The sequence below is a fragment of the Carya illinoinensis genome, chromosome 10, assembly GCF_018687715.1.
Source record: "Carya illinoinensis cultivar Pawnee chromosome 10, C.illinoinensisPawnee_v1, whole genome shotgun sequence".
In the NCBI taxonomy this organism is placed as follows: Eukaryota; Viridiplantae; Streptophyta; class Magnoliopsida; order Fagales; family Juglandaceae; genus Carya; species Carya illinoinensis.
The window spans coordinates 8,274,227-8,299,613 of NC_056761.1; the positions used below are offsets into that span (position 1 = coordinate 8,274,227).

General features: G+C 35.0%; 4 protein-coding genes across 7 annotated transcripts; all 4 read left to right on the forward strand.

Annotated features, from left to right (window-relative positions):
- The first annotated feature begins 3,645 nt into the window (after positions 1-3,645).
- Positions 3,646-5,425, forward strand: LOC122279968 (MYB-like transcription factor ETC3). Its single transcript, XM_043090891.1, has 3 exons — positions 3,646-3,855; positions 4,151-4,235; positions 4,354-5,425. The coding sequence occupies exons 1-3, from the start codon at positions 3,777-3,779 to the stop codon at positions 4,553-4,555; spliced, it is 366 nt and encodes a 121-aa protein (XP_042946825.1). The 5' UTR covers positions 3,646-3,776; the 3' UTR covers positions 4,556-5,425.
- A 2,196-nt stretch (positions 5,426-7,621) lies between these two features.
- Positions 7,622-9,223, forward strand: LOC122278198 (nuclear transport factor 2B-like). Its single transcript, XM_043088324.1, has 2 exons — positions 7,622-8,549; positions 8,973-9,223. Exons 1-2 carry the CDS (start codon positions 8,247-8,249, stop codon positions 9,045-9,047), a joined length of 378 nt encoding a protein of 125 aa, XP_042944258.1. The 5' UTR covers positions 7,622-8,246; the 3' UTR covers positions 9,048-9,223.
- Positions 9,224-18,961: 9,738 nt separating this feature from the next.
- Positions 18,962-22,124, forward strand: LOC122278334 (CRIB domain-containing protein RIC10-like). 4 transcript variants are annotated; one of them, XM_043088524.1, is made up of 5 exons: positions 18,962-19,378; positions 19,565-19,715; positions 19,979-20,076; positions 20,207-20,312; positions 20,535-20,908. In XM_043088524.1, the coding sequence occupies exons 2-5, from the start codon at positions 19,658-19,660 to the stop codon at positions 20,648-20,650; spliced, it is 378 nt and encodes a 125-aa protein (XP_042944458.1). In that variant the 5' UTR covers positions 18,962-19,378; positions 19,565-19,657; the 3' UTR covers positions 20,651-20,908. The 4 variants fall into 4 exon arrangements, with proteins under 4 accessions (XP_042944458.1, XP_042944459.1, XP_042944456.1 ...); XM_043088525.1 differs by having other exon boundaries at positions 18,963-19,378; positions 20,521-20,908; XM_043088522.1 differs by lacking the exon at positions 20,535-20,908 and adding an exon at positions 21,426-22,124 and having other exon boundaries at positions 18,969-19,378.
- A 2,123-nt stretch (positions 22,125-24,247) lies between these two features.
- LOC122278380 lies at positions 24,248-24,826 on the forward strand. Its single transcript, XM_043088575.1, has one exon. It carries the CDS (start codon positions 24,248-24,250, stop codon positions 24,824-24,826), a length of 579 nt encoding a protein of 192 aa, XP_042944509.1.
- The last annotated feature ends 561 nt before the right edge of the window (positions 24,827-25,387 follow it).

A 25,387-nucleotide genomic window follows, 5' to 3' on the forward strand; every position in this document is an offset into this window, starting at 1 on the left:
TGATCCCTAATTTCACTAAAAACTGCTGTGGGAAGTTTTACATTAAGTTCATTGCCTGCTTAATATTCTCAAAGAATTAAAAACAGATGATTATATAAGTACAAAAGAAATCAGGACAGAATTTATGGTCACCACACCCCCCCCAAAAAAAAAAAAAAAAAAAAAAAAAAAAAAAAAAAAGGAAACCATAAAAATAACATGCTTGTACTCACTGTTTGTAAATTAGCAATCTTTTGGACAAATCTTTTTTTTTTTTTTTTTTTTTTTGATAAGAGGAAACATAGTAAGGATCTGAAAGAATCTTTTTGTGACCTTCAAAGACATATCATCCTTCCTATGGCAACAGAACTAGTTTTTTTGACTAGTTTGCAGGCAATGGTTGCTCGTGGAGACCTTGGAGCGGAACTGCCAATCGAGGAAGTTCCTTTATTACAGGTGAATTGATGTTAGCGATATGCATCACATCTTTTTTCTCTAAACTTATTCATAAAGTTGGTCAATTTAAATAGCTTTGATGTATGATCTATTCTTTTGGTGTGGGTATAAAATGTTTGGGAATAATAGATTTAACAATCATATGCATGTTCAATTAAACAAGTTAAAGGAAGAACCCCCATACATCTTGATCCAAAAATGGAGTTGTCAGTTTTGCACTTTTACTTTAGTTTATAATAAGTATATAAGAGAATAAAAATTAATCATTTTTAATACTTTATTTAATACATATTTTAATACATGTGCACTAAAATTTAGCAAAGAGATTTACTTTAGCCCGGTAGTTTTTTACTCAAAACTCGTGAAATGTGGATACTGTAACTATTTACAGTATTACAAACGCTTGATAGAGTACTTAAAGCAAGCGATATCTGCAAGTAATAAATGTGTAACCTACTCTTAACAAAAAAACACAAAAAATGCTATGCCATATTCGCCTATTTGAAAAAAACTAAACTGTGGCTTCTAAATGCATGATGCAAAAGTGAGTACTCTTTTGCTGATCTAAGTTCTTATAAATGATTCAAAGACTCTTCTACATTATATTAGTGATCATGAACATAGAGCACTCAAAAGGGTAATTTGTCATCCGTTTTCCAAAACTCATATGGCATCCAAAAATGTCTAGCTGGAAAAAACTCTGTTGAACATTTTCCAGCTAACTAACACATAGGTTTTTTATGTTTTTTGATAGATATTATGGATTTTATTCATAGTAAATAGGCATAGCCCTCTTACATGAGTTTTAGTACATAGCCCTCTCCTTTCTTTGTATCAAAAACTCATAATTCAATATTTCCCCCGCATTACATCCATATCGTTTCGAGTTAATTATTGTGTGTTTTTTCCCTCAATTATCTTAAATTCGCTTTTGAGATTCATGATATATAGATAATATTGGGGATTATCTTGCAACATATATAGTGTATATATATGATATTTAAATAATCGAAATGCATGAAATAGTCACTATTGAATAGGTTATATTTTCACCTGTATAAAATATTGCATATAACGTCTCATGAGTACTACTTGTGTGATACACATGTACATTAATGAAAAATTGACCAAATAAATCTCTAAATGATAAGGAGATCATCCAAATTAGTAGTAATCATGAAAAACAAATATTTGGTTCATGAATTAATATATATATATATATATATGGATCGATATGTATTCAATTTAGATATGATTTAATAGACAGAATTTTGGTTCTTGACATCATGATCATGGACGAGTTGAAAAGACTGTCATCATGGGCTGGTATTGTCCCATTTTCGCTAACATATATAGAGACAAAAGCCACTAGATTCCTTCCACGTAACAGCCGTCAAAAACACTAGGCATCCGAACCACTATATACTTGGGACCCACGTACAAGGGTTACATTTTCCAGCTAACTAACACATAGGTTTTATATGTTTTTTGATAGATATTATGGATTTTATTCATAGTAAATAGGCATAGCCCAAGTACACGGGTAGTATATAAGAGAATAAACCTAAGTACAATCTAAAGCAGAAACAGAACTAAAGAAAAACATTACAAATGTTGATATCCCTTAAAAGATAACTCGCCCAAAAGTTTAAAGTGTTGAGGGAAGAGATAACCCTGATTTGTATGGAATAGTCCCATCAGAAATCATGTAGAGGAGTTCTCTTATACTATCTCTTTTATACTTGTCAAAATTAAAATCACATACCTATTTAAGTGAAAAATAGAATACTTAACACAATACAAATTAAAAACTGTCTGAAGGCTAGGGAAAATGATCACCACAAACCACCAACATCAAACCAGCCCCACAGGGTACTTTAACAGAAACAAACCAATAAAACACAAATCATCCATGCAACAAATAAAGTATAAACCATACAAAGGAACAGATGAGAACTCAGAAATGTCAGGGACTCTTATATACAGAAACTGGAGAAGCACAGATTTCAAATAAAAACCCTAAGCAACTCGCTGCATAGGCCAAAAACTAAGAAACAGTTCAATAATTAATTTTCCATAGCGATTAAAAAATCAGATAAACTAAATACCAGAGAACAGCCCAGCAGCATTTAATTTAAAATCACTAAAGCCAGTTATATCTATCTTGGCAGGTCGGCTACCATTTGCATCATTATTGAACTGCAATTGGGGGTTTCAGAATGGAATATAGAGCTAACCATTTTACATTCAAGTCCAAATTTTAAAACTATAGTTCAATTAGGAAGCAAAAAATCAGTTGTCTAATACCGAACGAAAAGGATCCTTCTCCAAAAATTATAACTTGAAGTGAACGTGGGTGTGTGGTGAGAAGCAGGGAAGGAGAAGGTGCTTACCAGTGGTCGGAAACTCAGAACTCCAAGCACTTCACAAGCCGTGCAGCACCAACTTTCCCATTCAATCTTCGGTGGAGATAGAGAAGGGGAAACAACTGAATGCCCTAGGATTACAAAATCAGAGGGTTTTCACGAGTGAGAGAGAGAGAGATAGTGTGTGTGAGAGAGAGAGAGAGAGAGAGAGAGAGAGAGAGAGAGAGAGAGAGAGAGAGAGAGAGAGAGAGAGAGAGAGAGAGACGAAGAATGGAACCTGAAGCTTTCAGCCGTATGGACTCTGGTTCAACCTCCGTGGGAAGAAAATGGCGTGGGGGTGGTGTGGCTAAATCGCTGGAGATTTCCTTCGGCTGAAATAGGTAAGCATATGGCGTCGGTGGTCTTTTGGAGAAGGACAGTATGTTTTACTCGGCTGTGGAGAACGAAGGAGCAGGCCGTAGGGAATCGGGGGGTGGGTTTTGGTGGTTGCAGGGGGGGGACGCGGGACGAGGATGAAAAATAATACTTCACGCCCAAAGATAGAGGTAAAGTGACTTAGTTTAGGCGATGGGAAAAGTATATTGTAATATAGCAGCGATTTTATAATCGTTGCAATAGTTATTATAAGCCCCAGCTAGTAAATGGTATTATTAGATCATGAATTTCGCGGGGATTTTTAACTCGCCGGCAAAACATACTTTTGCCAACGAAATATTTTGCGGCGATTATTAAATCGCCGGAATATCCCCGATTTCTTGTAGTGATATGTCCACGAGGAAATTTCCTTCTGACTAAGCAAATGCAGCTACCTCTCCATGTAAGATAGAGAATATGCTTGCTTGCAGCTGACATCGTTCAACTACCATTCTTTGCTCTTCCTATTATTAATATCTTGAAGCATCTTCGTTTCTCCATGCAAACTCAGTTGCCCATTGCGATCCATCCATCCATTGATTTCCCAGAAATTTGTGCCGCATGGCTGACTCTGAACACTCGTCTTCAGACGAGCTTAGGTTCCAAACCCCTTCAAATGACACTTTCACCGATACTGGAGGTGTTATTCTTTGGAGATAAATATATAGCTTCTAAGCTCTTTGATTTGCATTAAGTACTGCGTTTTTAAGCTTAATGTTCTGCTCATAGACAGTAGTTATTCTTTCTGTTCTTTTTTGCATTATTTGCCACATTCTTAGATAGTTTTTCTTCCCGGCCCCATTTATTCAAAAACATATATGAAGGCCATATTTTGTTCTCTCTCATGTTTTAGCTCTTTGTTTGTCACAAATCATGGAGTCCTTAAAAAAGTAGCCGTCTAAGTCTGTTTATCTGATCTTAAGTTCTTACTTCAGGGGAAACAAGTGAAGAATCCAAGCCAGATTTCTCTGAAGATGAGGAAATGCTTATCATAAGGATGTTCAATCTGGTTGGAAAAAGGTTGGTTAGCTCTCACTTCTAAATTTCTTCGGCTTATTTCTCTTCTGAGTTTTCCATGCTTAAAAAAAAAAAAAGTAAAAAAGGTTCCTCAAAGCTGAATTTTAATTACAATGATCAGGTGGCCTCTGATTGCTGGAAGGATCCCAGGAAGAACAGCCGAGGAAATTGAGAAGTACTGGACTTCTAGATACTCAACAAATGAAAGAAATTTGTTGCTGCCCTCTAAGCATATGTGGTTTGGATATCTGAGGAGAAACCTCTGTGGATTCGACCAGAATTCGTTTTCAAATCTCCACAACTGCATGCCTTCAAGAAACTAACCATGCCCTAGCCATAGATACCGACGTTTTGGATTTCACGGCCCTCAAACCTTCGGTTAGTGTGCAAAAAATGTGCTATGAAAAGGAGTCCAATGTTTGATTTTTCTGTTTTTCTTTTTAACTTTCTTTCAGCTTTGCATGGGAGAAACTAGAAAGACTATATATGCTGTCAAAAGTTATCACTTCAAGAAGTTTCTTAGCACGAACAGGGAAATTAACATCATTAGCGCGAACCAGATGGGAAACAACTTCAAACAACAGTACCTATATATATACACACAATGATACATATCATCTTCTCAAACCATTCTCAACCTCAACAACTAACTTCTCCCACTTTAATTGAGAACCCAAATCAAACAAAACCAGCTAGCTTCGCAAAACGCGTCCATTCTCTTACGAAGGAAAAAAAGGGTCCCACTCTTCGGAAACCTCCATCTCTCCTCGAAGCTAAGCAGTAAACCCGTCTCTCTTCCCCCAAATTCTCCACGAAATGCAAACCCACACTCTAAAAAATCACTTTCAAATTCTTCAATTGGGCCAAAACGAACCTCGGATTTCATCCCCTGTCCCACTGCCGAATCATTCATTCAGGTCATACTTCTATCGGGTCTTGCCGAACCCGTAAAGCCTTTATTGGGTTCTCTGATTCAGATCAACCCTGGAATGGGCCTGGACACGGCTTGTACAGTGCCTCCCTCGAAATCGAGAGGCAGAGATTTTCAATTTTAAAAAACAAAAAAAACCTATCCCAAATGTGTAAAAAATTATTTGCTCAAAGTATTATGCAAATCTTTAAAAAACAATGAATTTAGCTTTAAAAAAAATTGGAAAATGATAGTATTATTAAAAGAATAATGCTATTTTATCCCTCTATTTTATCTCCTCATTTTGACCACTCATGTATTTTTTTTTATTTTTTATTTTTTCTTTTATTTACTGATTAAGGAAGTAATTATTAATGTATTTATATATTTTTTTTATTTTTTTAAAAAATATTTAAAAGTGTTAAAAAATATGAATAAAAAATGAAAAAAAATTAAAAAGTTGAGTTTTGCCTAAATGGCGCACGCCCATCTGCCATTGCTGGGCAGCAGTCAAGCATCACTCATTATCAAATATGTCCACCAAATATGTCTAATCATATATATATTATTTTTTCTTAATGATTAAGAAAGTAACTATTAGTGATTTTCTATTTTTTTTTCTTAATGATTAAGGATGTTTAAAAAATGATTAAACAAAAAAAAACTCGTGTACTAATGTGCATATTTAGTAGACATATTTAATAGTCACTTTGGAATTGTCCAAGAAAACTACATTTTTTTTAATAATAAACCTTATTATTTTTAAGGAAAAGACTTGCATGTCCACATATAGCATTAGAGTAATGTTACATGCAGTCGTGGAGTGTGCAAACCCCACACAATCGTTTTGAAAAAAAGTGGAGTCCACGATTAAAAAGATAGTTTCTTTTTTCATGTGAGTCAGTATTAATTCATTTTTTTCAAAGAGACTATGCGGTGTTTGCATAACCACGACTGCAAATATCATTTATCATAGTATTAATTATTTTTTCTATGTACAATATATCGCTAAAGTGAGTCTGAGTGACAAACAGAAGTATCATGCTCAATTTTTGCCTAAAATGGGGGATTTGGGAGAATGGATAGATTGTTAGATTTGGATATTTAAAATACAATTGATTTATATTCTTATGTTTAACTGTTAATGCATGTTTGAAATTGTGATAGAAAATATATCTAAACTTTATGGCTTATAGCTTAAATAATAAGTTCTATAATTAAAAATTTATTTAGTGTTCGATAACATTATATTTAAAGCACTTTCAAATATGTTACATTTGTTTGAAAACAAATTAGAAAAACTACTTTCCGAGGTAGAAATGACATAAAAGATCATTTGATTTTTTAAAAATTATGACCATATTCAAAGGTTTGAAAGTTGTAATTATCTTAAAATTATATGTATATCTTCATCTATTGATAGTCATTTTAAAATTGAAATTACATTCCGTATAATCCGAAAAAATATATTTAAAAAAATTATCAAACATAATTTTTAATTTATTTGACATTAAAATATATTTTAATATATAATCCTCAGATAACCTAATTTTTCAAAAGCTTTTAAAATTATTCACACACTTCTTAAAAATTCGAAACGCAGCCCCAAACTTTACAGAAAAAGTTGCAATTTTCAAGCCGCATTTGATAGCTTGAATTATACGTGTGAAAGGTTTCTTTTTTTGCAGAGTACTGTTAGGCCGATGGACATTAATAAGCAAGGATAATATAAGAGTAATGTTAGATACAGTCTTCTACAAATTTAATACATTTTATTTTAAAAAAATGGGTCCATCACTTTAAAAAAATGATTTTTCAAGTGAGATTAAGATTTACCCACTTTTTAAAGAAGTTGCACGAAACTTATATACCTTAGGATGCAACTATCATTTCTTTATAATAATATAATGATTTTACTATTTGAGAAATTTTATATGGAAGCCTAACACCACACACTTACACCTAATTAATATGTAATTTATCATTTTTGTCTTTCTACTTAAATATGTGTGTTTAAATAAAGGAGAAAAAAATAATAGGTCGTATATTGATTAAATGGAAATGTGTGGTGTAAGACTTGTTGCTTAGGGCATATATTTGCTAGCTTGGCACAACATGTTTGCAGATCTCTTTCGAAAAGTTGGATTCGAAGGCCTACAAATAAGAATTGGCCGCAGGGTATAGACAGATGGGGTTAATGGCAGGCAACCATCGACACCCTCACCCATGCCCTTTTCAAGGATGATCGTGGCAGCTTTCCTTGGTGAAAAGGCCAGGAACGAATATATTCCATACTCGAAGCTTTCGGCAAAAACTAGTAGTCTATAATAAAACAACAGCATTTCGTCACACTTTCAATCTCGATTTGGCACACGTACAATATTTTTATCAGTCTTTTACAACTTTAGAAGACGGTTAATGATAAAGTTGAAGTAATCACAGAAGATAGTGGAGGCCAAAAAAGGTTCATTTGGACGGCTGGAAAGGGTTCTAAAGATGAAGTGAGGTTGCCTCAACCTACTTCTGGTTGATGCTTCTAAGCTTTTTTCTGTTTCAAAGCCTGTGCTACTTTGCGTATGAACACAGCGATGTCGATTCCCCATCTTGACATCACCAATTACCCAAGTACCCTCTTTCATTGTAGGTTTTGCTTTTTCTGTTTTTCTTTTGTTTAATGATCAGTGATTGATTTTAAACTCAATAAGATCTGTGCAAACAACTATCTACTAGAGTTCAGCAGATTTCCCAACATGTCAAACGCGTAGCTCCATCCTACACCAGATCGAGCACCAAATACTAACACGAACTAAGCTCTTGCAGTTTGATAATTTAGAAAGAGAACATAGATTCGAGACACCATTTTGTTGTGTGGGCACCTTTTATATAGGCCAAAACGAGAGAGGCAGAGGGTAGAGTAGTCAATCCAGTGCTGATCAAGGAGTCAAACCCAGCAACATCTTTCCCTTTTTTGTGCCTTAGCCCACATGTTAAGTACCTTATTCCATTTTCACCACCCTTTATATTTTCATGCTATGGGATTAGATTGGGAGTGAATAAGATTAAATAGAGAGAAAGAGAGGAAGAGGAAGAGGGAGAGGGAGAGGATGGAAGAACATGTGGAGATGGTTGGTAGGGCATTCGTGGATCATTATTATCACCTCTTTGACAAAGATAGAGCTGCTCTGTCTTCTCTATACCAGCAAACTTCCATGCTGACCTTTGAAGGACAGAAGATTGTAGGGGTTGAGGAGATATCTTCTAAGCTTAATCAGTTGCCATTTGATCAATGCCAACATGAGGTCAGTACCATCGATTCACAGCCCTCGTCATGCACCGGCGGCATCATGGTCTTCGTCAGTGGCAGCCTCCAGTTGCCTGGGGAGGAGCACCATCTCAGATTTAGCCAGGTTCCTCTTTTTTCCCCCAATCAATATCAGAAACACACACACACACACGCTTTGGAGGATAAAAACTTGAACAAACTCACTTCAATTTTTAGACAGGTAAAAATCGTGGTAATTTTGCTGAGAACCGGTGTTGTTTTTTGAGAGCTCAACTTCATTTTATTAATCAGATAACAACTATTTAGTGTGCTTTTCCAATGGCATCTGTGCTTTGCTAACTTACAGTTAATCACAGAACGAGTATTTAGTGTGGCAAATTCTCTAATAGTATTAAATGTTCAATAAATTGTGTAAAATCTATTTTCTATGTCAATTTCTTTTGTATTTGAGACTCCAAACTCGGTTAAGACATTCAAGAATGTTAATCCATGCCTGCTGGCATTAATTAGAAACTGACACAAACTTTGAAATCCTATGATGCTGCAGATGTTTCACTTGATTCCCACCCCACAGGGAAGCTTCTATGTGCAGAATGACATATTCCGCCTCAATTATGGCTAATCTGTTGTCATTCAACCATTGATTTATGTGGCAAATCTGCCTCATCACTGTTAATTGTATTGAGGGAACAAAACAGTTCATCATTCTGTTTTTTGTTTAATCTTCAGAGGTCTCTGAATCAGTATTTTCTGGACTGTTCCTTAAACCTCATAAATTTATTAACAAGTTCTCTCGCACAAGTGTTATCAAGCATGCATGAGTAATATTATATACAGTTATACAATGAATAAGTGTCGTGCAGTCATTTTGAAAAAGAGTGAGATTTACTATTAAAAAATTAATTTTTTTTAATACGGGTTCCGTAATTATTCAGTTTTTTCGAAATGACTGTGCGATGCTTGTACATTCATGACTGCAATTATCATTTCTCGAGTTTAAAACAACACCTGTGGACAGTTACCTAACATCGATATTTCTATAGAAAAGTTATATTTATAAGTCCGAAAGAAAGTCAAATCTTCTACACTGCTGACCAATATCTTTATATATATAAAGTGGCTATTAAACCGAAATTGTTGTTTTAACGGTTTTTGCTGTTTTTTTGTTAAAGTTAACGCTGTTTGTTTGAATCCATCCGTGAACTGTGAATTCTTCTAAATCCATTCGTATTCTGAATGTAACGGCCCTCTATTAATTTATTGCCCTATATTAATTTACTATCCTTTAAATTTGAAAACAATAATTTATTATTCTATTTATAACTCATGAAACGGTTAAATTTGTACTCGTTGAAATTATCAGTTCACGATCACAGCACCATAATCTTCCCTTCTAGAGCTCAAGGTTGTATATATATATATGTATATATGTATTATGTAAGTAAGAGTTCTCTAAGAATAGAGTTGCCACCGCTTAAATTTTCAATGAGTCACCTCAACAAGCTGCATACCAAGAAACACCCATCCCAAATGCACCAAGCACCACTGTTGGCTTCAGCCATCATGTTGGAACCTTCACCCACTACCTTAAATCACCGTCCATACCTCTGTAACCATCGAAAAAGAAAAGAGAAAATCTATTTCAAGAAACCCAAAACTGAGCACAACAGTAAGTCAAGATGCAATTACTCCTCCGCTTGACCACCACATAGCAAGCCTCTTAGCCCCTGTTTTTGGCTCCCCAAAACAGAGCAACCTCCATCCACAGGTTCTCAACCACTCTCTGTCTCTCTACGTCCTCACTCTCTCTGCCGTGTTCGGCAGTTCGTTCTCCCTCTTTCTCTCCCTGTACTCTGCCACCCCTCCCAACAGGGACGCAGTTGATAGTTACCCAGTGTCATTTCTAAAACTCTGTCGCCAGTTTTCTTTTCTCTCAGTGAGTTTATTCCGGTTGCATAGTTTAGCTTCAGAAAATGGGTTTGTAAAGTTCAACCTCAGCCCTTGCATGTTATGGTTTTTACTAAAACACCCTTAAGGTGAGTTTCGTTGCCTGCCTAAATTTTTTGAGATTGATCGCCATAAAAATATATATTATTTTTTAAAAAACATAATCATTTCACTCAACTAAACAAGCGTGCTTTGCACGTTGATTCTTCCTAGTGTCTATTAAAAACATTTAAAATTTAAACCGATAAATTTTTCTTGTACTTAAATATAGCAAATTAGTAGTGTGGAAAGTATATCTTCCATATCAACTACCAAAAGAAGTCATTACTCATAAATAAAGTAAAAGAAAAGAAAAAAGGAAGTTAGTCTCTCTCGGGTCGTCCGGTTCCCAACTCCACAATGAGTTTTCCCCATCTCCCTGGTGAGTTAAATCCTTCCTGAATTGATTTTTTTTGCATTACTTAATTACACTAAAGCTCTTTTACCTTTCTCCTTTCCATTATCCCCTGCATTAACTACACTTATCCCCTGCTTTAACTAGCCGTCACCTTTTTTATTAACCACCCCATCCATCCCTTTCAGTTTCATTCCGCTTTCATTATCTCGTTCTCATTTCACTCTTGCAAGATGAAACTTTCACTTCCACCAAAGAAGTGAGGAATAGAATCAGCAGATACAGAAAAACCCACACCAGTGAGCTAGAATGATTTAAATCTAGAGCCTGAAACTGATGTGGCCTCGCAACTTTCAGCACATGTTCTTGTTGGTAGGATTATCTCCTCTCGGGCTCTCAATAAGTATGCACTCCATGCAACCATCAAATTAGCATGGAGCTTTTCTCCTAGACTCAATATAGAGGACTTAGATGTCAACATGTTCTTGTTTACTTTCTCATCCGAACAAGAAAAGCAGAGGGTCTTAGATTAAAGGCGATGGAATATAAAAGGGTTCCATATGATTGTCTACAACTGGCCACCAGGTTTGAGCCTTCTTGAAATTGATACTAAGATGTCAGTCTTTTGGGTGCAAATACATGGTCTTCCTTTGGAATATATGACTAATGAAAATGTAGCAAAAATTGGTGCAAAATCAGACCAAATCAAAATAGAAGTATCAAATTATAGGCTATTGTTGTGTTGTCTAGGGCATCTTCAACAAGTCTGTCCTTCCCTTCAAACCAAATCAGAAGTCTCAGATTATGGGCCATGGATGAGAGCTGAAAGCTAAACCATCATAAGACCATCTTTTTTTTGACTCACAGCCATACAACTTTGACCACAAACAATCCAAATCCCAACAACAGCAAGAACCCTCTTAAACCAAGAATTTATTTCCTCTAATGCCAAGTAAAGGAAAAATGGTAGAAGACCAATTATAAAATTAGTACCCATTTGGGTCTTCATTATTGCAGCTCATTGTAGATGAACAAACCAGCAACTCAGAGAACGTCTATGAAAGATTAGCATGCATGGGTCTCAGTGAGATGAAAATTGGGACATGTGGTAAAGGATTAACTAAGGAGAAAAGGCTACAGGAATTTATCAGGGATAGTAGTACTTCCACTAATTACATGTCGTCACTAGGTGACTCAATTAAATCTGCAGTAGAAGAAATTCAGTCTACAAAACCAGCATCATCTGATCTAGCAGCAATCAGTACGCCTCCTTTATTCATAAGCAGCCAAGAATCTTCAATGCACATTAACTCCAGCAATAGTGAAGCCTCGGCAGAAAATCAACAAGGCCAAGGAATAGAAAAAAACATATTTCAGCAATTACTGAATCGAGTGGAGAGCTTACAAGGCCCAACTTCGAATCGCACAATATCTCTTCTAGTTAGCCCATCAAGAAAATCAGTAATCTCAATCCGACCCAACTCCAATGCAATCCAGTAGAAAAACCCAATGACTCCTAATACATCAACCCAACAAAAGACTTTCTTCAATGTCATCACAAAAAGCCCAAGCCACCATTACGGTAACCCACCAGAAAATACTCGTTCTTTTAATCTTGTTGACCCAGCCCATTATCCCATCATCTTTGAGCAAAACAAATTAGCCCCAACTCAAGGAGCTCTAATCTCAGGCGATCCTTTCCCTCAGCATTTCAAAGAAGCTCATAATCTATCAAGGATCTTCATTCCTTATCACAATCTTCCTTTCATTGAAAACATACAAGCTGTAAACCCTTCTCCTCAAGCCCTTATTAACCCAAAAATGAATCACCTCGGGATGGTTTTTTCTTCTTTGAAAAATGGAGGAAATGAAGCGATCGAAGAACAGTAACTAATCCCACCAGAGAATAGCGAGACTTTTACAGGAAAAAGGAGGAATCAACTCGTCTGTAGGAGATCAAAAAGGCGGAGGTCAGCACCTTACATGAGGAATGAATCTGAACCGGGTAAATAATTTTGAACTCAGTTCTTCAAATCTCTATCTATTGAAGAAGAGGCTGTCGTGGCAGGGCCGAATCTGCCACCAGGGATGAAATAAAAGTCCTATCTTGAAACTGCAGTGGATTAGCCCGTCCCCATGCAACTAGGAGTTTAAGAGCCATAATCAGGGATCATAAACCTGACTTAGTCTTCTTAATGGAGACAATTTTGTGTAAAATGGATGTAACTAATATTGTACTTAGATTAGGTTTTTAATATTGCAAACTCTATCTATGTCCCTTCAAATGATAAATTGGGGGGGAGGGGGGGGGGGGCTTTTGGTATTATGGGTGGATGGTCTTGATGTAGAGCCAATGATGGTTCATTGTAATATAATCTCCATGATCGTGTATTCGGACCCTGTTTATACTCCTTGGCTGATTAATTTGATATATTGCCCTACACACATCAATAAAAAAGAAAATTTTTGGAACAGATTAAGGATAAGTGGAACAAATTTTAAAGGACCTAGACTTGACATAGGAGACTTTAATGCTATCCTTAGCCAAAATGAAAAAATTTGGAGGCTGCTTCTTTGCAAATGCCTTCAGTCATTATGGTCTCCATAAATACATGAATCAGAGTGGAATGATAGACCTAGGTTACCATGGACCAAAATACACTTGGACTAATAATAGACAAGGTCTAGGTCATGTCAGAGAATTATTAAATAGGGGTATTGTAAACCAAACTTGGTTGGATTTATTTCCAAACTCCATTCTTAGGCATCTCCCCTGAAGTGCTTCTGATCATTCCCCATCATTCTTGAAAAGAAATGTAAGAATTTCCATAAGACTAGTTTCAAATTTGAAGAATTTTGGATAAGAGACCACACTAATCATATGGTTGTTCAAAATGCTTGGAATAGCAATGTCATGGGTAACCCGAGCTTCATTTTGCTCAAAAAAACTCAAACTAGTTCAAAGAGCATTAAAAGTTTGGAACAAAACTCATTTTGGTCATATCCAAACATCAATTAGAGAGACATACACTTCTCTTTTAACTATTCAAGAAAAAAAAAATCCAAACCCTATTTCTTTGGCAATTGAGGAGGATCTAAAAGCAAAGTTGAATGAGTTACTAAAGAGAGAAAAGATCCTTTGGAGACAAAAATCTAGAGATCAATGGTTAACCACCACGGATTTAAACATAAAATTCTTCCACCTTTCAACTACGGTTAGGAGACGTCAAAATTCTATTGAGAGTCTTAAGCTAAGTCAAAGCAATTAGACTGAGGACCAAAATGTTATTCAGAGTTCTTTCTTGGATCATTTTAAAACAATCTGCACAAATTCAAACCCAAACATAAGTTGGGCACTTGAATCTCTATTCCCTGAAAAAATCTCAGCTTAAGATAAGAACTTCCTTTGTAAAATCCCTTCCGAAGATGAAATTCTCCATACGCCTCGCCAAACTCTCTCCAAAAAAGCCCTGGTCCTGATAGGTTTACCGGCCTTTTTTATAAGCATTATTGGAAAATTGTTAAGGATGATTTTAATAAGGATGTTTGCAATTTTTTTCTGAGTGGAAAACTTATTAATGAAGTCAATCATACTCGTTTTGCCCTTATTCCAAAGACTAACAACCCCAATACTGTCCAACATTATAGGCCTATTAGTCCTTCAAATGTTTGCTATAAAGTTATTGCAAAAATTTTGACAAACAGGCTCAAAAAGATTTTTACAAAAATCATTTTCCCATACTAAACTGCTTTTGTGCCAGGTAGAATCATTCAAGAAAACACAATTTTGGCCTAGGAACTTTTTCATTTCAAAGATTGATATGGAAAAAAACTTTTGATTTCATGAAATGGGTTTTATTCTTAGGATTTTAGAGTGTCTGGGATTTAAACAAGTATGGGTCAATTGGATTAAAGAGTGTATCACAACGGTCTCTTTCTCCGTTATCATAAATGGCACTCCAAAGGGTTTTGTTTAGCTAAGAAGGCGATCCCCTCTCACCCTTCCTTTTTATCCTAGGCACGGAAGTTCTTACTAGACTTATTGCTAGAGAAGAAAACTTAGGAAACATACAAGGAATCTCGATCAGCAGAAATAACCTCCTTATCTTGCATCTTCTTTTTGTTGATGATTTAATACTCTTTAGAAAGGTCGATCAAGCCACCTCAAATAGCTTCAAGAATTGTTTGGATAAGTACTCCTCTTGGCCAGGACAAAGAATCCATACTAGTAAGTCTTCCATAAAATTTAGTGACAACACATTAATATGTCAAAGACAAAGTGTTAAGGTTGTTTTTTATCTAAAGAATGCTTCTTCCCGAATTAAATACCTCGGTTTGCCTCTTCTTTCAATGGATCAAAGAAAGCCTACTTCCAAGAAGTTCAACAAAGGATTTCCCAAAAATTGGTTGGTTGAAAATTAAAACTTCTATCTCAAGCAAGTCGCACCACCCTCGTAAGAACGGTTGCCAGCACTATGCCTTCCTATCTCATGTCCACCATTACAATCCCAAAAGGCGTAGCGAGCAACTTGAATCGTACTTTTATAAAATTCTGGTGGGGTTTCTCTCTTGAAAATTCTCATAACCTTGCACTCAAATTATGGAATTCTATTTGTAAGCCAAAGTCTATGGGTGGATGCTGCTCATTAGCTAGCAAATCTGCTATGGTTTGGGAATAAGACTGGTTTCAGATTTTAACAAAGCTTTCCTTTCAAAATTTGGATGGTATATGATTGCAGGTGTGAATGTCATTTGGAGAAAAGTGCTAGCTGAGAAATATCTAAAAAAGATGAATTTTTTATATACCAATCCAAAGTCTATTGACTCTTGGATTTGGAAGGACATCACCAAGCAAAAAGATTTTTGAAGGAAAGGGCTTTGTCTTTAGATTAACAATGAAATTGATACTAAAGTTTGGTCAAATCCTTGGATTCCTAGAAACCAAAATTACACACCGGTCCCAAAGGACGTAAATGTTCCTATTGATCCGAATCTTAGAGTCTCTGAGCTTATGATAGAGGAACCAAGGAAATGAAACACTATTCTCCTCAAGCTCTCTTTCAACAACACACAGTCAGTGAGATTGAAAAATCCCTCTTGCCCAGCATAACTTTCAAAACCTCTCTGATCAACCGGTCTAGACTCATCATCACTCTGGTAGATATAGTGTAAAGTCTGCCTATGCTACCCTTAGCGTACCTCATGATCAAGATAGTCTAGAGAACAATAACAACATCACAGCTGTTATGTGGAAAAAGCTATGGAAGTTAAAGGTTCAGGATAGGCTCAAGTTGCTCTGTTGGAAATTCTTATCAAATATCATTCCAACAAAATTTCGCATAAAAAATTTTGTCAATACCAATAAGGAAGATACTGACTGTCTTGTTTGCAACACTGGTGAAGAAACTCAATCTCACCTTTCTGAATTGTAGTTTCACTAAAATCTTGTGAAGAAATTCCCCATGGCCTCTAAATATTTCTTACTTTGCTTAGAATGACACCAGCAAGTGGATAAAATGTATTCTAGACCCGATTAGTGATTTAGGTATTCCCAAAAAGGAGAAACATCAATTCCAAATTTTTGCTATGGATGGTATTTGGTTTCTTAGAAATAAGGTCCTTCATGAAGATTTTAAACCTGATTTAAATGCTTTCATCTTGTCCACTAAAAAAATTTTCAAAGATCATTGTGATGTTGGGACAATATTCACATTAATCATAACAGTTCTCTGGGACCTCCCCTATGTATCATTATGTTCTCACCTTTGATGTTGCATTCAGACAAAAAGATAGCACAACAGTAGCCATTTGTAAATCACCAGCTGGTTCAGTCTTCTTTGTGACTACAAAGTAGATATGCAACACAAATCCAAATCAAGGAGAAGCAGAAGCAATGTTGACGGGGCTTAAGAAAGTAAGAAGAATCCAAATTGAAAAACTGGTGGTAGCAGGAGACTCTCTCAACACACTTAAAGGTGTTCAAGATTCCAACTACATCCCTGATTGGGCTATACAACCTACTATTTAGGATGTAAGGATTGCTCTTAAATATTTCGATAGATGGATACTCAAAAAAATATATCAAAATGAAAATCAATGCGCGCATTCCATTGCGCAATGGGCTGCCTCCAAATTCTCTATTTGGAAATATTCCACTAATTGTAATTCCCCCCTCCCTATTAAACTTCCACAGTGGGAAAGACCCACATTTGTAAATATACTGCTTAATATCTGTTTGTTTATGTTAGCTGTTTGTTTAAAAAAAAAAAACTACCAAAAGAAGTCTTAAAATTAAACATACACATGAAATATTTTCTAAGTGCATATTTATGACAAGATCTTCGAGTTGCTAAATAAAAACATTCTTTATATAGTAATACGGGAAAATCTAATATAGAATTGATTATAAACATAATCGATTAATTTAAAAGGTTAAATTCAATTCACAAGTACACAGAAAATGGAAGAGAAAAAGACATTCATGAGTAAATAGACACTAATCACACGAATTATCATAGCATGAAAGCCCATGAGTGGACAGGCAAACATGGCAACAGTCCAAGGTTAAGCTGACCCAAACCATTCCACAAACCTAACTGTGACATAATAGCAAGCTCTGATCTTTAGCCCATAAGGGGCAGTTTCGTTCATAATTGGTTTGGGCCGTCCTTTGAAGGAGAATTCGAGAAGCCTAGTCAATCGGGTTCTGTGCATGGAGTAAGGAATAAGGATTTGCACCAAAGGGATTGCATACTTGGGGAAGAAAAATATACGGCTTTTTATTTTTATTTTTTTTCGTGGAAGGAAAATATACTTAGCAGTTAGCTTCATGGATTTACCTTTTCCAAATTACTGTTTAGGTATTTTAATTATTTTTAATAATTAAGAAAATAAGAATGAGTGAAATTATATATATTTTTTTCATCACAGTTAAGGATGTTTAAAAAATATTTATAAAATTTTTGAAAAAAATACAATTTACGATAATGGTAACTTCGAGGGGGACAAATTCAAGGGAATGAGTAACAGTACCCTTTGAGGAATATATTAGTAGGGCAATGCTAGATAGTCTTAAGATATATAATTTATGTGCCTTTTTTCAAAAGTGAGACCTACTATTAAAATTTAAATTTATTTTATATGAACTTTAAATTTATACTTTTTTTAAAAAGAGTGCACGAAACTTAACACTATATCTGTTAATAAACTTTTTTAAATTTTAAAATAATAATAATATTAAAAAATAATATTTTAACAATATTTTAATTAATTTTAGAATTTCGTTTCAACTTACTTTGCAAACAACACGTTCAAGAAAACTACTTTACAACAAGCTACAGCAAATAATTGAAAATGACATATAGTTTTTCTTTTGAAGATATTCTTAAGAGTTTCATCATTTTTTTTTTAAATTTTTTTTATGCCCTTTTTCCAAATATGCTAGCTGTCTCATGATGATCTTGATCTTATTCCTGCAATATCTGCCAACAAATTATTCCCCAATTGTACCATTGAATCCAGTCTTCTCTACTTAGGGCATATCCCAAGACATGCATTTCAAGCTCATCCTCGTTAATGTGCCCTGCACATTTCCATGTTAAGTAACCAAGAAACTTGGGTGCTGTTTCTCAAACTGAAACCAAACGTGCCCACAACCATCCATGAACTTAACTAGTTTGTGGGGTTTTTCAAAAAGAAGTATGAGTAATGCTATTTGAATACTTTTATACTACACATAATTTAATATATAAGATTTAAATTTTAAATTAAATTATGACAAGTAAATAGAAAGTCTTTAAATAGATTTATTAAATGGGTTATTTAGTACTTTTCAATAATTAGATGGATAAGCGATGTGTTTAGTAAGCCAATAAATAGACTTACCAACATATTTATTCCTAATAGATAATTTTCATAATAATTAATATGTTTTACATTTATTAATATTATTTATCTATAAATATCATAGATCTCACTATTAAATTTAAAAGAGACACTGGACAAGACAATTCAGCCCTCAAACTTGATACATAATTTACAGACAAACTCTAAATTAGAGAAGAAGTAAATATCTGGAGCCCGCAGCTCTAACCTGTTCCAACAATAAAAAACCATCCTAAATATTGGTTTTTTTTTTTGGTTAAATATCTTGTTCTTTCCGAAAAGAATATAAAATTATAATATTATGTGGGTGGAGATCAGTAACCACCGAATTTATTATGCCCCACTCTGTTCCTTGTCCAACCTTTCTCTTTCCCTTGGTTTCGGAGGCTTTCATGGTTATCCATATTCTCTACTCTTCCTTTTAGGCCCTTCTATTCGTGTCAGTTCTCGTGATCTATTAGCATCCTTTCTTGTTCGACTTTTCTTCTTCTTCTTCTTCTTCTTTTTGTCTGTTTCGGTCTTCAACGTCTGGCTCTTATGGGCCTATGAATGCACCAACCCTTCTTGTACCCAGGGGGGAGTTTTTATACGTGCTGTTCATTCATCCACAGTAGTTGTAGAAGATGAACACCGGAACCATGTAACTGTGGTTGCACGAAGTGGAGAACTTTCTTGGGTTTTTGAACCTGTCACTCTTACGTTCGTGTCAGCGGAATCGTCTTATTGAGGTACCATACATATTTTCTTACTTCTTCTTCTTCTTCTTCTTCTTCTTTTCCTGGTTTGGTTAAATTTGTAAGTCATCTTATAATGACAGATGGGTTAGAGTTTCAAAATCATTGCTTTGCGATCAATGTATCGTAGCTGTTATAATCTATGATTGATACCAATCTAACTAAGTCTGCTTCTGGCAGGCAGAAGAACCATATCTACACATTTATTGGTGTTTGCTTCCCCGTACGCCATTCCTTAAAGCGTCCGGCTGTTACATTTTTCTTGCTTCCAACATGTCGCCCAAGATGAAAGGAATCTACAAAAGTTTCAGATTCATTTCCCAAATATTTGGTAATGCCTCTTTTTCACACATGCATATGTAATGTGTATGCATGCATGTGTTTTTCTCTGTTTTTACCTGTGAATATTTTGGTGGGTTTTTATTGCTCTTGGTTAAGAACTGCAAATGGTCTCAAAGTAGTTGTGAAGGAGCTTGAGATGGAAATTGGGTATGTGTGTACGAATGTTTATGTATGTTTCTCTGTTTTTACCTGTGAATATTTTGATGGGTAGTGAGTGTTTTGGGCTAAAAATTGGAAATGGTCTCGATGTAGTTGTGAAGGAGCGTGAGATTGAAATTGGGTACCCGACAGATGTTAAGCATGTGGCACACATAGGATTGGATGGCCAATCTGGCAGTGCACCTAGTTGGGTACGTTGTCCACATCTTTTATTCATTATTTTTGTCTTCCAGTTATAGCTTTATCGCTTAAATGGTAATGCCCAAAAGTGCGTTTGTATGCTTTCTCCGCTAATTTGTTTTGCTCGGTGGGACTACGCAGATGAATGAATATGAAACATCATCCGAGTTTTCAACGAAATCGCTTGGAAGCCTTGGTGAATTTAGAGATTCCAACTCTATGCCTCTTTCCACAAGGTCTTCTCATGGTGTGTTTGAGCTCTTATCTTGCCTTACACTTCTATATATATCTCATTTATGTTTATGTAAGTATTTATAATATAGCACATGCTGTACAGAGAGTGAAGAGATTGGCAGATTGCTGGGAACTTTTATGTCATTTTGAGTATTGCTTAGTGTATTTTAAGGTTTTCAGATGTTTAATTGCCTCATATCATGTGCACTTGTACTTAATAGACATGTCCAAGCAGGGTCTTTTCACGGGTTAACTAATTGCAAGATGTGCAAAAAGTTTGTTGAGATTCTTACCCCAAGGAAGACATTTGGCTGTACTGTCAAGAGCGATTCAGCAAACACTTCATTATGAAGCAGAATCTAATACCTCAAGGGCCAAAATAATACCATTTTTTGGTGGTCTACCCCAGAGACTAAGTTTCTCATAAATTGATAGAGCTGATTAGAATTTTCTTTATGTGCTGCTGTTATCTGCTTAGATGGTGGTGAGCTTTTTCAGAGGGTGTGCAAAGGATGTGATTGAGATAGTTTGAAGAATTTACCGACTCTATTAAATGAGATGTTTGGAATAATTATCAATTGGATTAAAAGATGTAGTTTTGTAGTAGCATATTTCAGTTTAATCAGAGGAGAGTTCTGTGAAAAAGAAGCTTTTTGGCGTGAAAGGCATTTCAAGGAAAAGGCTTACAGGTGTGAAATACTTAATGGTGTAGTTCATCTCTTTCTGTAAAATGGCTAAACAGTTCGGAATGAGGATTGATCAAAGTGTTGGATGCTTATATTAAAGTGTTGGTTCAAACTTATAATGTGCTGGGTTTTATTCAATGTAGAACAAACACTTGTGCACGGATACTTCTCCATACATGAAATCTAGTGCAACGAAAATACATTTTTGGATGCTTCTAGGTGAGTGTCAATTATCAGGATGTCCCCTGTTAAGTATAAAATGTAAATTAGAAATATACTGTCAAGCTAAAACCGAGGAAGGGTTCACGACAAAAAGTTTTAAACATGGTAGAAAATCAGGGACGTTAAGGTGATGAAATAAATCCATGTCTATACCATGTGTTGCCCATTCATTCTAGTTTATGTGGTAATTTAAATTATGTTTTGACCTCGTATAACAGATTTTGAGCATTCCATGAGACACCAACCGGCATGTGACACGTTCAAAGATGTTCCACCTACTGAACTTCATAACGTTCACAAGAAGCAGAAGCGGAAAAAGTCCAGATCAACTTCTTCTCCCAAGTCTTCTTTCTCTAGATCCTCACGATCAGCAAAGTCGAAGTCTGATATGGATGCAGCATTAAACCTACAAGTCTAGAAATGGTGTAATATTATGAAATTGATGCAGGGAACTTGAAAACAAAAATGTCAATGTCCTCAGCAGACTTTGTGGAATCCCCTTCTCTTCTTGCTCGGGTTTTTGACAAGGTCATCAAGAAGAACAGCATAGGAGGTTGAAAAATCTCTTGTAAATTGGAAAAAAAAAAAAAAAAAAGTCATGTTTTTCCGAAATGTGGAAATTAAATAGGTGGTGGCAAGAAAGAAGGATGATCAATGTTCAAAGGGTTGCACTTGAAGATGAAAGCTTTTGGCCTTGTAAGGAATAAGCACATAGAGAGTTGAATTTCTTCAGTTCTGCTGCTGCAAGTTTGGCTAATTTAGATATAGATCTTTAAACAGAATTCAAGAAAATGCAAAGAATTCTAGGGGATGCTGTCTTTCTAGTTCTGGAACAGACCTTGATTTAGAATGCTTGGTGTTAACTAGGAAATTCTTTTGTAACTGATTCTTTCGGAAGCTAGAAATCAGTTACTGGACTTCGCTGTGTTGGATTGGTGGCAGCCTCAAGGTCCAAAGCCCGGTACACGTGCCATGTTTACAAAGTAAGTGGCTTAGAGCCTTACCGCTCGTTTGGATTAAGTATATTTTATCTTATTTTATTATTATAATTTTTTTAAATTTTTACATAAAATATAATAAATAATTCAAATTTTTCAAATCTTAAAATAATAATAATATTAAAAAATAATATCTTAATAATATTTTATCCCATTTTTAACTTTCATCTAAACCATTTTATCTCATCTCTAAATCTAGACGAGCTATGTGTCCTTACCTTTTAAGAATTTTTGTTATGTAAGTCTGTTAACACAACATTCATTATGGGATCCACTATAATTTTAAAGAATTAAAATATGAATACTTTTTAGCATAATTGATATGGATGACTTTCATATCAGCGATGTATTTGGTGTGTAAAAAAAGAAGGCTAGAACTTTTTTTTGTTTAATATAAGCATTGATTTTCTATTTTTATTCTAAATTTACCTTCGTGAACCATCGTTAGAAGTGGCATTATTTTGGGTTTTTTGGAGCAAAACTTAAACCCTAGATGGTCCAATGCCTAGTGTAAACGGGCCACCTAGATTCGGATGGGGTAAATCATGTGTGAGCTTACTGTAGTGATATCTTATATATATATATATATATATATATATATATATATATCCAGTGATCCTTCAACAATCATTGTGATATCGAAGGGCCAATGCATCAAGTCGGCAGCTATGTGGCATTTATCTAATTGCTGCACGTGATGGATGATCACATGCTTGCTTAAAGCAGGCGATGGAATAGCCATCCAGACACAAAGGTGACAAGGCCAAACTGATGCCACTTTCCCCAATATATCTGCGAAAACAAGGATGACAACATGAATGACCAACCATCTTCCCTGCAAAATTATATATTAATCTTTACGTACTCTCCCTTGCTTTCACCTCCAATGCACACGAAAAACGACAACAAACGTCAGATCTTGATCCTCGTTTACCATATTGATAACCGGCCGGCCACACCTTCTCAAAACAAAAAAATTAACGCCTCGTAACAACAACCTTGCATTTAAGGCTATAAATGAATCAGTCTATTTAATAGCCTGTTCGGTATTCGTTCGGTTAAACTTAAATCGAACTTAACTTGTAAAAAAAAAAAAAAAACTCATTCGTTAAAGCAGATACTCACTCTATTTGTAAATGATACATACTCGACAAAATTCGACTCGACTCGACTTGACTAAGGCTCGTTTAAACTCGCTCGTTTATGCTCGAGTCAACTCATTAGCTCGACTTGATTAAAACTCATTCATATATTGATAAATATATACATACACTTATGCATGTATATATGTATTAGCTAATAATATAAGTATATCACTTTTATAATTCAATATATAATATGTATTCTAATTACTTATGTCTATATAGTAAATATATTTCATAGGTATATTTTATAATTTATATAATAATTAGTTGATAAAATTTTAAAATTTCATATACTAGTATGTGAAAACCATATATAAAATAGATATATTCTATTATATTAAGTGTATGTATTAATAATATATATAGGCATATAATATATTGTTATTTTGGATAAATATCAACTAGTTAGATATTAATTATTTATAAACTTTTTCAAATTTTATAATTTAATAGAAGTTTTACTTGTTAGCTGTATAAATTTAATATTAGTTCTTATTTATTTTATTAATTATTAAATTTTATTAAAAAAAAACAATTCTAGCTCGAGCTCGAGCTCGAGCTGCTTGGCTCGACTCGAACTTGTTTGTGGGACGAACTCGAATTCAAACTTAAGTTGAGATTTTAATTTATCGAGTCGAGTTTGAGCTCAAATTTCTATTATTTTGAGATGTTTTTTTTCCTATGATAATCTAATCGAATGCCTGCCCATAATTTTGCCCAACCTTTGATCAGTCGTCAGCCTGCTGATCCGTCTTAATTATTCTATATTCTTAAACCTCTCTCTCTCTCTCTCTCTCTCTCTCTCTCTCTCTCTCTCTATATATATATATATATATATTTTCTACAATTGGCTCTCTCTATATATATATTTTCTACAACCCAATTGAAGAAGAAATCATGGGGAGTGGAAGAAATTCTCACAGAACCCTGAAAATTAAATTCACTGTCTTAGTGGTGGCAGTTGTCCTGTTCTTTACCGTTTTAAAGCCTAAAGACCCCAAAATAATAGCTCAGCCTATTAGCCTGGAAAAACTTAAACTACAAGTACTGCCAGTTTTCGGGCTAAACTTAACATTAGGGATTTTGGTCACGGTTGATAATCGTAACTATGGAAGCTTCAAGCACGATGCAAGCACTGCCCATGTGAGTTATCGTGGGAATGTCGTCGCTGAAACTCCAATAGAAGCTGACACAATTCCTGCTCGTCGGAAGCAAAATATAAGCACATCCGTGGAAATCACCGCAGATAAGTTATTAACAAATCTTGATTTTTGGGTTGACTTTGCTATTGGGATCCTGAATTTTACTTCGGGAACTACCCTGCATGGGAAGGCCAGCCTATTCAAGTTGTTCAAGACGAAAGTTAGCAGTTATACCACCTGTCACATCTCTATCTTGATTCAAACCAAGAGAGTTGATTCTGTTTGCAAATCGAGGGTCAAGCTATATACTTTCGTATATTGGACCCCTGTTTGAGTAGTATTATAATAAAAATATGAAATCTGTAATCCGATTTTTCATTTATTGAATTTTGAACGTTATTTGTTTAATTACTACAAATGCTTAAACAATGAAAAAGTATATGGCAAAATGGTTTGGTATCACACACAAACTAGAGTTAAGAATATATTCACCACATTAATATAGGTATAAGCTGTGTACATGAATAAGGAAATATACAAGTAAGGTAAGAATATAAATTACAAATTTACACTAATGACAACAATATATTCTAGGAATCAATTACAGTCAACTATCCATCTAGGGTCTTGATAAATGTTGGCATTCTTCCCTTCTTGGTCATGCTGAGATTGAGTTAACTTGCCATGTGTGGAACGTTGAGATTGGATAGAATCAGTGAGGTTAACATCCCCCCGCAAGCTAATGGGTGGAGGACACACCTTTAGCTTGTCCCTCAAAAGAAGAAACCGAGAGAAGGTTAAACCTTTAGTGAAGATATATGCAATTTGCTGAGCAGTTAAAAGATATTGAATGAGAATGTCTTTCTGTACAACTTTGTCGCGAATAAAATGATAG